Below are 14,892 nucleotides of genomic sequence, written 5' to 3'. Positions count from 1 at the left end.
ATCACTTGTAAATAGAACAATTGCAACTAAAAGTTTGTCTTTCTTGAAGGATAATGCTATGAAATATATGTTCGTTTTTAGCATTATCAGCTATCCTTAGCATTTTTCTTTAACTATTTATATAGCGTGATTTATTGTTAGGTATGCAAATTATTTTATTATTTACTTACTTTGCATTTTTAAAGTTAAGTATTGTTGTTGTATTATATGACAATTTAATTGGATATGCAGTGGTCATAACTCATAAGTGCTTGTATTTTTTTGGTTAAGGACGTTTTGTTAATTTCTATATAACAATTTTCATTATTTTTCAAAAAAAATATTTCCTATCTTTATTCCGATGCCCTGAAACGGTGGTTAAAAAGATTGAGATGCTTCGGGCTCAATTTTTTTGGGGTGGTTCGATAGTAAAAGAAAAATGCATTGGATAGAATGGAATCAAGCGATGGAATCTTTTGATAACGGTGGTTTAAATGTTGGGAGTTTACGTGCATTCAACTTGTCTCTTATGTGTAAATGGTTGTGGTGTTTTTTGGGTCAAACGAGTGCTATATGGGCTAACGTGGTGAAAGCGATTCATGTAGAATTTGGAGGTTTAGATGGATCAAAGTTAACATGTAGTGGAATTTGGTCGAATATTATTAATGCATTTAATAAGGCTAAACAAGATGGGAGTCTGCCATCTAATGTCATTCGCGCAAAGGTTGGTGATGGTAAGTCCATAAGATTTTGGCTTTATAATTGGAGGGGTGATGGCATGCTTAAAAATAAATATCGTCGGCTATATCATTTAGAAACGGATAAGAATTGTTCCTTGGCGGATCGAAAGGAAAATGGAGTGTGGTCGTGGTCTTGGAATAGAAATGATATTGGAGATAGGAACCGATCTTTACTCAATGAACTGATGTTGAATATTGGGAGTATTTCTTTGTCTAATAATAGTGACTCATGGGGGTGGGTTTTAGATAATGATACTGCATTCACTGTTGCGGATACGAGAACATATATTGACACTTGTTTACTCCCTTCGGTTAACCCGTTTACTAGATGGGTCAAGTGTGTACCACGGAAAATAAATATTCTTCTTTGGCGGGTAGCGTTGGATAAATTTCCTACTCGTTTGAATCTATCCCGACGATGCTTAGAGATTCAACAAATAGGGTGTGTTTCATGTAACTATTGCGTGGAGACATTAAAACATGTTCTTTTTGATTGTAACATAGCTGCAGATCTTTTGAGACGGACGAGAATGTGGGTGGATGTGGACCTTCCAATATTTTCAGAATGGGCCGAATGGATCGCTTGGTTTGACGATTGGCGGGAAAGAATGGACGTGAAAGACAAACTCTATACTATTGTGGCTGCGCTCATATGGCATATTTGGACGTATAGGAACAGTGTGATATTCCGACCTCCGATGAAGAAGCTCTTACTTTTTGATTCCATTTGTTTTACTTCTTTTAGTTGGTATAGTAGTAGAGGAAAAAGTAATGTTACTTGGAACGAGTGGCTCATAAAGCCGTTGTAATTGTTTGGCCTTTCCTAGCTCATTGCTAGGAGGGTTGTTTTTTTTTTAATAAAATTTGAGTTGTTCCAAAATATATATATATATATATATATATATATATATATATATATATATATATATATATATATATATATTAATTGGATATGCAATGGTCATCATTCAGAAGGGAAGACCATAGAAGTCTTAATTGCTACAGTTACACGTTTTAGGGTTGTCCTCCATTTATGGCATTCAAAGTGTTTTTGGGTGGTGCTTTATTGACAAAAGTAAACCATATTGTGATATGTTTAAGCAATAAAGTCAACCTTTTTTGCTCAATTAATGTCGACGCTTTTTTTGGTGAAGGTTTAAAGTAACGTCCCTAGGGAATGTTTTATGACCACTTTGAGTGTATTATCAAAAAGTTACTTCACAAACTTCCCTATCGATTTCGTCTTTCGTAATTTCCTGTTCGAATCAACAATGTGCGACTTGCTTGCTATAATCCATATGTCTAATTAACATGTTCATTGTGTTTCACTGTTTCGTGTTTTTGTCCAAGCATATCATTTTTATTAACTATCTTTCGATGTTTATAAAACAATCGACGATCTTAGAAGATTATATGATATAAGTTTTAAATGATCGAGTGGTGAATATAAGAGTAAAAATCATAGTGGGCCAAAATTTTCTTCAAATTTAATTATATTTCAAAGGCATTTTAGTACATGTTTACCTAAAAAGCTATAAACCTCAAATATATATGATGTCGTGTAGTTAAAAATTTATGAAATTCTATATAATTTAAATAGTACTTTAAAAAAAATCAAACTATTGGTGTACCGAGGGCCGTCTCAACAATTTAAAGACCCTAGACAAATATAAAAATGGACTCATATACACGTTAAAATTTTTTACTACGCATCAAAAAATAATACTCCAATTTATTTATTTAATTACATACATTGTATTTAACTATTATAAACAAGGTATTTTAACATTAATTGGCAATTTTTTATTTAATTTAATTAAATATATTGCGATGTCAAATTTAGGTACGAAGATATGGCAGACGGTCGAGTGGACATGTGGTTACCTTATTTGGAAAAATCGCAACCAAAAGATTTTTAAAAATAAATGTTGGACGACACCAGTGGCACCAAGTGAAATACAAGTGATGAGCTATGAATAGATCGCGAAAAGATGCAAATCGAAGCAAATTGATTGGCATACTTGGTTGAAAAATCCGTCTAGTTTTCTTGTGTAATAGTGTAATAGTGTAATAGTGTAATAGTGTCAAATGTTACTATCTTGGCAACAATGACAATATGCGTGTATTAAGACTCGAGTTGATGGAGGCGTGTGTATTGTGGCCTTCATATTGTGTACGTACTACTTGTGTATAGATTAATAAAATGTTTGCTTTTAAAAAAAAAATATATTGAGAAAAATATTTATATATTCAAAATTTTGGATACTTCTAAATTTTTAGACCCTATGCGATTGTCTATTTTGTTTATGCTCGAAGACACTATGGTGTCACCGGAGACCACTCGTTATTAGGTTGAATGGCCTTTGATGGTCCCTCATAAGAAAGTACTCAAAGTTCTATTAACGAATTGTCTCACCTTTTGAAAGCAACTATAAACCTTTATGAATGAATAAAAGAACTTAACAAACAAATAAAGTAGACATATGGTTGTCCTTTTACAAGTGTATCCAAAAGGGCAGGTTGATAGCTTAAGAACTTTTAGTTAAATTTCTCACATGAAAAGTTGAATGCTTGTGTGTAAAGCATAAGGAAATTCATTTCAAAATAAGAAGTGAACTATAATTCCAAAGGTATATAGTGCACTAATTGGAAAGTAGCTTTCTTTGGTCTCTTTTTCAAGTGAAATATTCATCTTTTTATTTTTATTTATTCTTGTTTGTGAAATCAACCGTTTAAAAAGATGATAGGTGCCAAAGCCTTTTCAATTAAGCAAAAAGTCATGCAAGGTGGAAAGTTTGGCATGGCCTAAATTCCTGTTCATATTACGTATCATGTCTTCTTTTATCATTACTAGTATTGTTCCATCATGAAAAACATGAACTTTTAGACAACTTTGCTCGTAAGAGTACAACAAAAAATATCCCATATTCCACGAGTATAAAGTGATCGTGTTGCTCTTTAAAAAAAATGTTATAATTATAAAAACAACATATAGTGCTGGAAAAACATATACATAACCCAATTTTTAATAACAACAAAGAGAGAATATATCTAATAATATTCACATAATCTTATCGATATGTTTACCATCTATAAAGCAGTGTTACTTTTCACTTTGTAACCTTAACAACAAAGGGAGATAAAGGGAAAGGAAGGAGTTGTTTAGAAGTAAAGTTGCTTTGAGTGCAAGTAGTGGCAAAAAACACTTTTGAGTTTTGAGGATAGGGCCATCTCAAAATATGTATATACTCTAAACTCTAAATTTAGTTCTTTCTTTGATGGCATGTTTAATCATATTATCATTCTTTGCAAAAAGTGAAGTAGGGTTGGTTTGCACTAGTAAAAAGAGACCAATATATATTGATTTTCCATCAATAATTAGGATGCTTTTAGGATATCTTTTTGCCTTAAAAATAATGTAGAAAGTGAAACGATTAAACATCATGGTGCCAAAAATGTCAATCTCTAACCGGCTCTAACCGGGGAACCATAACCTTAGACCACTTCTCACGGTCGTTTATCCCCTCTGTCCGTCTTGAGTTTTTTCCATAAATTTAACGTCATACATGAGCGGAGGATAAGATAGTCCGGAGGGGATGCCTACCCTCTTTAAAATTTAAACACTTAACCAGCCTTTCGGGACTACATAGGCCGACCTTCGTGAACGATACATCGACCAAGAAGATCTTTCCGGACAACATGTCGTGCTCAACATGCCGTCCAGAATAATTCATCCCAGAAAGTCTTTCCGGACGAAACCATTTTTTTCGAACGACTATGGATCTCACTTTGACTTTTCTATTTGACATAGAGAACGCCTATTCTGGACGACATATAGGGACGACGTGTCTTCCAAGGAAAAATTATTAAAATATTAATTATTAATTAATAAATAATTTATTAAATTCTTTAGGGGCGATATGTCGTCCCAGAGGAAAAACAAGTAATTGATTATAAATTAGTTGTATTTTTTTTAGGATGACCTTTTAGTTATATATTACACCGTTATAAATAGTTATATATATATATATATATATATATATATATATATATATATATATATATATGTATGTGTGTGCGCGTGTGTGTGTGTGTGTATATATATATATATATATGTATATATATATATATATATATATATATATATATATATATATATATATATATATATGTATATATATATATATATATATATATATATATATATATATATATATATATATATATATATATATATATATATATATATATATATATAAAAGTACTAATATACATCAGATTTAAAATATTACCTGGATGTCCCAAACGATGATGCCATAAATCTTGAGACACCGTTAAAAATGTGGAAGGTAAGCTAAGACGTCGAAAAGTAAAAGGAGAAAGCGTATAAAGATCACTAGAACTATTGCATCTCATGATTGGTGTGCCCTTCGAAAATTCCTTCAAAGTAAAATTAAACAATCAAACACAAGAGAAATATGGTTGTCATTAGATAATTGACGAACAGAAATGAGATTCTTTATTAAATGAGGAGAATATAACATATTGCGTAAAACAAGTGGTCGGGATGGGGCAAGGAAACACGTGTTACCATAGCCTTTAATTGGAATATAATGACTGTTACCAACGACAATATGTTCAGTAATGCTCAAAAATTAATAGGACATAAGTTACCTGAAGAGGAAGTCATATGCGAAGTTGCGCCCGTATCCATATACCAATTTCCATCGGGCGGGTTGAGTGTTAAGGTGTGGAACGCAGCATCGATATCTTTTGGGGAATAAGTAAATGCAGCTGAAGAAGGAGGCGCACAGGGCCTTGGACCCAACAAACATGATCCACCTGTATTTGTGTAAGACGAGTTGGACGAGCCCATCCACTGGTAGGATAAGGGATAAGGAGGCGTGGATTAATGTTGTGCGGCCCAATTAGTGTATCTATTATTCTGAAGCCCGGACTGAGGAGTCCATGAGTTATTATAATTATTCGAAGGGCCCGAAATTTAACCACCTTGATTGTTCCACGAATTAAAATTGGACTTCAGTCTTCTTCCTCTGCCGTTACGCCCACGTCCGCTGGAATTACGACCACCACGACCCCGATAATTATTGTAACTACTGTTCTATGTTGGAATAACGGTATATGAATAGTTGTTATTACCTGATTGCTTTGATTTCGATGTAGCAGTAGTAGCTATGAGCACTGGGTCAGAAGAAGAGGAGAGACGAGCCATGGTTTAAAGTTTGAAGAATAACAAAAAAAAATAGAAGAAGAAGAATATGAAAAACTAGGGGATCGACTATTTAGGAAGAAAACTGAGATACGTGAGGCTCTGATATCATGTAATTATTTGGAATTGTGTCTGTCTTCTCATTCATTAAACCATGTAATTATACACTTTACATAACTCGGGCATCAAGCATCTAATCACCTATCGACATACCAATTAGAAAGTAAATACAACTCTAGTTATATATGGAAACTAGATATATACGCAAATATTTCTACTTGGCCTTGTTGCATTTAGGTGTACTTGTTTCGAGGCTTCATCTTTTCGATGAATGCCCTCGAGTTGTTATATAAGTTCTTGTTTTTTCCTAAAACAATACATATACAATACAATACATATATTAAATATATGAATATAAATATAAATATAGATATAAAAATGACAAATATCAGAGGAAAGAAGTGGTAGGTAGGGATTGCAATAGATATTTGATCCATCAAATATTCATTAAATCCGATTCATTAAAATATATACAGATGATCTAAATGGATAATAAACGGATATGGATATGGATATGGATGATGTGAACAATTAGTGGATCATATATGAATGACAATTTATCATCCACGGATATATCTATTTATCAACCGAATATAAATATACACATATAAATATATTCATATTTACTAAAATAGGGGGCTAATCAAGGGGGAAACACTTTTTTGAAGGGAAGGAGAAGTAAATTTTAATTTTTTCGATTCCTTTAAAAAAAATTTCACAAACATTAAGATTAGGTGAAAATGTGAATATTTAAAAAAGAAACTTTGTGATAAATGTTATTATTTTGACCAGAAAATGCTCGAAGAAATAACATTCAACGATAAATATTCCTGATAACATTCATCGTGATGCATGTTATTCTTCGAGGGTTTTTCATCTTATGTAAAGTGTTTTTTTCAAAATTTAGCCCGATTTAGAGTTTAGGAATTAGTGTTTTGGGTTTCCTAAACCCTAAACTGTAAACCGTTCGTGTGAAAAAAAAAACTCAATTTAAATCCTAAATCTAAAACCTAAACCTTAATTTATAAACCCTAATTTCTAAAACCTAAAAAAATGCTCGATAATAACATACATCACGATGAATGTTATCAGCAACATTTATCGATTAATGTTATTTCTTCGAGCGTTTTATGGTCAAAATAATAACATTTATCACAAAGTATTTTTTTTATATGTTCATATTTTCACGTGATCTTGATGTTTGTAAAAAAAAAAGTACTTCCTCCTAAAAAGTGTTTCTCTCTTGATTAAAACACTACTAAAATAAATGCATATACATTTACGTATCTTTATACGTATACACTATTATAATGTGATCGAACATATGGATTGTAAAGATACAATTATGTGAATATTATCGAATTCATATTCATATACCTTACATACAACAATAAACTATAATAATCAAAAGTAGCTTAAAACATGTGCTTTTAATTACTATTTTTAGAGATCACACGTAACATTAGTTAATACATATATATTTTGCTCAATTGATGATAAAGATTACACTTATTATGTATTAATTTTATTAAATTACATTATATTTATATTCGCTAAAAATGTTTTGATGATTTCATTACATAATAGGAATGTGTTTTGAAAAATTTAATATCCAACGGATATCCATTAACGTACTTAATCAAACATGTATGGATATTGATGGATGTATTATATTTATATGGACATGGATCTCAAAATTTTTAATGGATACGGATATTAATATGGGAGCACCCGATCCATATATGATTCATTCTCATCCCTACTCGTGGGGATGCATGAATTAGATTGAAATTTGAAAGGGGTGAAGGATTAGGTGACATTTACTTATGAAGGAATTAACTTTAAAAAAAAAAAAGCTATAAACTTTCATGACAAAATAGAAATTTCAGCAAAAAGATTAAACCAATAAAACATACAAACCGTTGGCCAACTACCGAGCTTGACAATATATACAACCAAAGGAGAGCTCACATCTAAGACTTAGGAGTTAGGATACAAAAGAACACGATTACAAAAGAAAACCTAACGACAACAACACAAACTACAAATAACAATATAAAGAGGGTAAGCAATTTAAAATTGTACGAAAGATTTGAAACCATCCAAAGCAAGAAGACTATAACGAATCTGATGAACAAATCAATCTTTGAAAAATTCAGTAAACCGTTGCATTTCCTTACCATGAATCGGCCCTCTTTCCTTTGATTTTTGATTTTAAAAGGAACTTTAAGTGGATCATTATAATCAATAAGGATAGCGTTGACCTTCTCATCCCCCATTTGAATCATCATCTCGTCGAAAGCTGCAAAAGGAGATGCCGAGACATAAGAGGAAACAATTCTATTTGAATCATCGACCATAGATTTCTTACCACTCGATTTGTGAAATTTTGAAGTTAAGGAGGCCAAAGCGATCTAATTCTTCAACCAATCACCATCCTTCACAACCAGAGATTCCTCACTATCTACCTCACCAAACCCATACTTCACAAAGGAGCCGTCGATCTTGAAAATAGTCGGTCCAAAGTCATCGAAAATGTCTTAGAGAATGCTAACAGAGTTAAGTTATGGCTAGGAAGTTGTCGCAACACCAACTAATATAACAAAAATTTATATAATGTGCCATAATTAATATCTATCCTTAAGAACGTGTAATCTTTGTCGAAGATGTAATACAATTTGTTAAACTTACTACTCCACTAAACACAGATTATAACAAATTAAATGTGTAATTTGTATGTTTATTTGATTAGATATACATGTTTTATTGTAATATATAATGCTTAATTCATTATATGATTTCAAGGAAATAATATGTATAATCGTAAATGTATTTGTAATAGTAAATGTATTAGCATATATCTATATTTATGTATTTAGATATGTATTTCGGATGTTAATACATATATCCATGGATGAAATTTTTAATTCATATCCATATCCGTATCCATTTAGGTTCATCCATATCCGTATTCATATCCAGTTATATCATCCATATCCATTATGAATCGAGTGGATTGGATGGATATCTATTGGATCGGATAGCCATTGTCATCCCTAACCACCATCTTCCACCTCACCTCCTTTTCATTTTCATTTCTCACCTTCCTACATTACTTTCCCATTTATTACCCTTTTTAATTCCTTATTTCTCTTCCCTAATTATGTCCTTATTTCCTCCTTTCAACCTTCCTTTTCTTTAACAGCAGTACGGGATCGCCCAGAAGGACTTACCCACCCACGCGTTCATATTCCGCATTCACCTAGGGAGACTTAACCTTCCTTTTCTAAACCAATTAACCAAATTACTTAGCCATTTCCATACATGTTTTTGCTTCTTCGTTAGGAGCGGGGGATGTGTGTATAGTGTGTGCTTGTAGTGCTTAGCTTTGTTTCACCTTTTAAATTTATAATATCTTAATTACTTTTCACTTTAACACTCTTACGAGCAATACAACCAGATCAAGGTAGTATAGTAATTAGCAAGTTAAGGATCATCCCAAGAGACGCGAGAGTGGATAAGAGTTGTTATTTATCTTTAGTCTATCTCTTAGAAAAGAAAATAGAGTTATTAAATTATATTATATTGTTATATAATTGTTGAAATATTATCTCTTAGGAAAGAGACAATTATAAGGTATATTTGGTCAAGACTTTTTAAAAGACTATCTTGTGAAAGATAGAATGAAGATTTAATTAAATTCAAATACTATTAAAAATATGGTTAACTAGACTTAAGATTCTTTTAGGATTATTTTGGCATTATATTGATAATCAATAAAATAACAATTAAAGACATATTGTTATTCTCATGAGCATAGTAAAACTAATTATCATGTAAGTTAAATTATTAGGACTTAATCATGGTTTACTTGTGATAAGACAAACCTATCAACTAAGTGGGCATACAAAGTTAATATTTTAATTTTATAGAGTTTATATAATTGAATAATAAATATCATCTAGGTTTTATGATGAGAACAAAGATAATATTCAATCGAACTGACAAATAGATAAACTAATAAATTTAATCAGATTCAACATTAGTGATGTGTTAATATTTAGTCTTAATCAAATTTTCATGCAATTTGAAATACAAACTCACAAAAACAAAGGTTCTTTCAATCAAGCCTAACAATTTAATTACTATATAAGTGTAATTAATATGCATCCATAATTTACTACTATTAACTCTTAACTAAATTTCATGCAATTTAAACACTTTTTTAGATATGATTAATCTTGAAAGTTGGATTAATCAAGTAAACGAATACTTAGAATTAATGATGTGTTAACCCTAGATTCTAATTTACTTATTCATTAAGCATGAAAAATGAAGCTTTAACTCATAGCAGCAAATAAACAGATCCAAAAAAATTTTGACACCAGATTTCAACAATTCTGGTTAAAACCAAAAAACTGCCGAAATCTACATCCATAGTCGGGGGCTGTCTGGACTATAGTCGGCGACTGTATCTGCTAAAGCCGACGAATTTAATAGTTTTAATCTAAAATTCATCTTTTTGGTCCAGTTAACCACCATGAACATTTAGTTCATGGTTTGAGACGAATATAAAAGCATGCAATTAAAAATAAACATTATTAAAAAAATAACAATAAATTAAACGGAATAATACCTTGAAAACATGAATGAAATAACTTGATCTAACTTGAAAATAATTTTGAATCCAAAAACAATTACAAAGGATTTCAAAATTAACTTGAAACCCTAACTAAATACTTAAATTCGTAACTTTAAGGTGAAAATATAAAAGTGAAGTACATAAAAAACTGGCAGATTCGACCTCTATTTATATTCGTTGAAATATGCCAGAGGCGACAACTAAAGTGTATAGAGTCGACGGCTTTGGGTGTCGGTTAACCTCAATCGAACGTTTAAATTTTTTTTCAAGCACAAGTAACCTCTTTTCTATGTAAATAACCGATGGCTTTAGATGATCTAGCTGGCGGCTCCATTCCAAGAATTCGGTACAGATTTGGTTTTCTTAAATAAGTTAACTAGGGCTTCACATATAAGTAACAGGCTTTGTCTAGTCGTCGGGTTCAATAACTTCAGCCTGTGGCTTTTAATGATTCTACATGGTCTCTAAGTTCTTTGATTTTTGGCATGATTTTCAGAACTTTCTTGTAACGACCCAACCCTCGTTATACCAAACACACGACCCAAAAAATTTTTTGTGAGACAGTGCATCTGGATGGCGTCCAATTATCTGGAAGGCGTCCAGTTCTGAAGGACTGGACGGCGTCCAAGCCTTTTGGACGGCGTCCAAGCCTTTTGGACGGCGTCCAAATGAACTAAAATATTCTGATCAGTTTTACAATCCTACGCGAGCGGAAAACCCGCTTCCCGACACTTTCACACGAAAACACTTTCACAATATGTTATAATAATTAAAACTAAGAGTTTTCCACAATAAAACCGAGTTTTACGACACCGCGCCCACATCGGTCGTTTTACGACTTTCGTACAAAATACAAGTTTTCGACCACCTGAGTTTTAATACAAAATAAAGACTGAGCATGGTGATTGGGGATACGCTACCCAATCCTAATCAAATCCAAAAGCACGTCTTCTAAGCAACCTACGCGAGTCCACTAGTTCCCAAGCTTACCCGAGCCACCGCATCCATGCATATCTATAAAAATGTAAACAACGAGAGGGTAAGCTAACGCTTAGTGAGTGAGAAAATATACTACATACATATATATGCATAAAATGGACACGCCACATAACAATAATCAAATAGCACATACCGGAGCATCCAAGCATAAAGGCAAGCTACTCTAAGCATACCGTACAATCGCTATACAACAAGCTAACAATATCACCAAAGTAAGTACACCAATGACGATATGTACCACCCAATAAGCTACACCCGGAGGGTTAGCTACAACATAACAATATATATATATATATATATATATATATATATATATATATATATATATATATATATATATATATATATATATATATATATATATATATATATATATATATATATATATATGTGACGACCCAAACCAACCACCGACTAAACCTCGTTAAATTTTAGCTAAAAAAAAAAATTTTGCTGGAAGACTGTTTGCGCGCCGCGCGCCCCAGCTTGCGCGCCGCGCAAAAGCTGGCTGTTGCCGGTTGCCTTTAATGCGAAAAAGATGAGCGACTTCCCGACACATTTAGCCAAAACGCTTTTAACCGTACATTAATATATGTAAAACTAGCACATAACTAAGGTTTGAGCGAGTTTTACAAAGTGGGGCCCACACGTGCCCAAATTGCCACTAAGTGTAAGAATACAAGTTTAATACAAATTAGAGTTTCGACCACAAAAGTTTAATTGCCAAACGACACAACGAGCATGGTGTTTGGGGTTAAACTACCCAAGTCTCGGTCAAACTCCAAGCCAAAACCAAAAGCGCTTCTTAATCATCGAAGCGGGAAACTCAATCCAAGGTAATGCCCTTACCCTTATCCACACACGAACCTATAAAAAGGTAAACAACGAGAGGGTAAGCAAAGCTTAGTGAGCACAATAATTATACATATACATATATAATCTACCTACTTGCATCACTTACGCAACCTCATACGCGGGATCAACAATTCGACAATCATGCAACAATAATATGCATATACCAATATCCGCAATTCCACAAGTAGCTAATAATACAATAGCATACGATTCATAATTAAGCACTTTCCACTACATAATTCACGCAACCTTGGTTAACCGATTCGAACAAGGGAAACGGTACTTACAAGACCGTTGGAGTTCATAACATCCACTAGTGTTACTTACACACCGCGTAATCACTAGACCCCGGGTGATGTCTTAAACACCGCGACTAACTCACCCTTACAACAATGTGGCGTCTTAAACACCGCGACAAATCCACACTTCATTCAATACAATGAGTGGTGTCTTGAACACCGCGACACTTCCACTCCCATGACATTGTGGCGTCTTAAACACCGCGACAATACCACAAGTCAATTACACAATGAGTAGTGCCTTAAACACCGCGACAATACTACTCGTTACCTAGAATGTGGTGTCTTGAACACCGCGACAATGCCACATTCACGCAACACAAATAAATACATTATATACACATACGCATAATTATTCCACTCACCTTAAACCTTCGGTGATTATTAAACCAAGCTTGAATTCCAAGGTAACGTACCTATTTCACAAGCATATAATTAATCAATCAACTTGGCCTAATCTCATAACACACACCATCCTAGGTCATCTTGACCCATTTTGACACTTAACCCTAATTTGGGTCATTCTTACCAAAAACCCTAACTCTTGGCACTCAAGGCCTTCATACACTTTAAATCACTAGGTTTTAACACAAAACACTAATAACGTTAACCAATCTTGGTCCATTTTGACCCGTTTGACTCAATAAAAGTCAATACACCCATTTTGGGTCATTTATACCCAAATCACACCCATTTTCACTTCCTTAAGGTGTTCTAGCAAATTATTAGCCAATTAGGGTTTCATAACAACAATTAATACATTTAAAACCTTAGCTTACACATAATTGAGTCTACATGACCCAATTTACCCAAGAACCCCAAAATTTACCAACAAATGGGTTTTATGAGTAACACTAACTCAAACCCTAACCCATACACGAAATCAAAACAAGAATTGAAAGTTAAGGCATACCACAACTATCAAGATGTAGCAATTGACGAGATGAACAACTTTAGAACTTGGACTTTAGCAAGAAACCCTCTTCTTCCTCTTCAAAGTGAGCTTTCCCTCTCTAAAACTCACTCTCTCACTAAAATCAATTTGGATAAGTGTTGGTGGTTGTGGGAGTGATTAATGAACTCCCAAAACTGATCCAAAGGCATTAAATTAGGCTCTAAAGTGCATTTACCAAAATACCCTCGTTTCCATTTAATTAAAAGCAAAAATGAGCTGGCAGACAGGATCTGCGCGGCGCGCCCCTATCTGCGCGGCGCGCATATGGTCTGTTTCAGCTACTTCTTCCATTTTACAACATAACGAAAACTCTACACCCCGGTTTACTATTTACGCATTATATACAATAAAAATACACGGGTCTTACAACTCTCCCCCACTTATTCGGATTGCGTCCTCGCAATCCAAGCCGCATGACAAGCGGGAAGATACACCAACACAAACTCTTCGGGCTCCCATGTAAACTCGGAACCTTTATTCCGTCGCCATTGAACTTTGTAAGTCCTAACCTCCTTATGTCTCAATCGTTTGACCTTCTCATCAAGTATGGCAATCGGCTCTTCAATATACTCCAACTTATTGTTTAGTTCGATCTCATCTAAAGGCATCCATGAGGAATCGTCCGCAAGACACTTACGGAGGTGAGAAACATGAAACGTATTATGGATCCCCGCAAGCTCTTCGGGCAATTCCAATCGATATGCAACTTCACCAACACGAGCCAAAACTTTAAACGGCCCAATATACCGAGGACCTAACTTTCCCTGTTTTCGAAATCGAATAATACCCTTCCATGGCGAAACCTTAAGCATGACCATGTCGCCCTCTTGGAATTCGATCGTCCGTGTACGTTTATCGGCATACGACTTTTGCCTATCTTGAGCCTTTTTCAAATGCTCCCGGATAATATCAATCTTGTTATTCGTCTCTAGAACCAAATCGGTACTCCCGATTTCCCTTTGTCCCACTTCTCCCCAACAAATGGGAGTTCGACACCTTCGACCATAAAGCATCTCGTACGGTGGCATCCCGATACTAGTATGAAAACTATTATTGTACGAAAATTCCACCAAAGGTAGATGCTCATCCCAACTACCACCGAAATCGATAATGCACGCCCGTAACATATCTTC

The 14,892-nt window shown here is 33.6% G+C and overlaps 1 protein-coding gene across 1 annotated transcript; it reads left to right on the top strand.

Moving 5' to 3' along the window:
- Positions 1-445: 445 nt before the first annotated feature.
- On the top strand, positions 446-1,528 carry LOC139887720 (uncharacterized). Its single transcript, XM_071870782.1, has one exon. It carries the CDS (start codon positions 446-448, stop codon positions 1,526-1,528), a length of 1,083 nt encoding a protein of 360 aa, XP_071726883.1.
- The last annotated feature ends 13,364 nt before the right edge of the window (positions 1,529-14,892 follow it).

Source organism: Rutidosis leptorrhynchoides, chromosome 2 (assembly GCF_046630445.1).
Source record: "Rutidosis leptorrhynchoides isolate AG116_Rl617_1_P2 chromosome 2, CSIRO_AGI_Rlap_v1, whole genome shotgun sequence".
NCBI classification, from domain to species: Eukaryota; Viridiplantae; Streptophyta; class Magnoliopsida; order Asterales; family Asteraceae; genus Rutidosis; species Rutidosis leptorrhynchoides.
This window is presented reverse-complemented; position numbering and strand designations above follow the sequence as displayed.

Excerpts from the sequence above, each read along its gene's own strand:
- LOC139887720 (XM_071870782.1), top strand. The coding sequence starts at position 446 with ATGGAATCTTTTGATAACGGTGGTTTAAATGTTGGGAGTTTACGTGCA.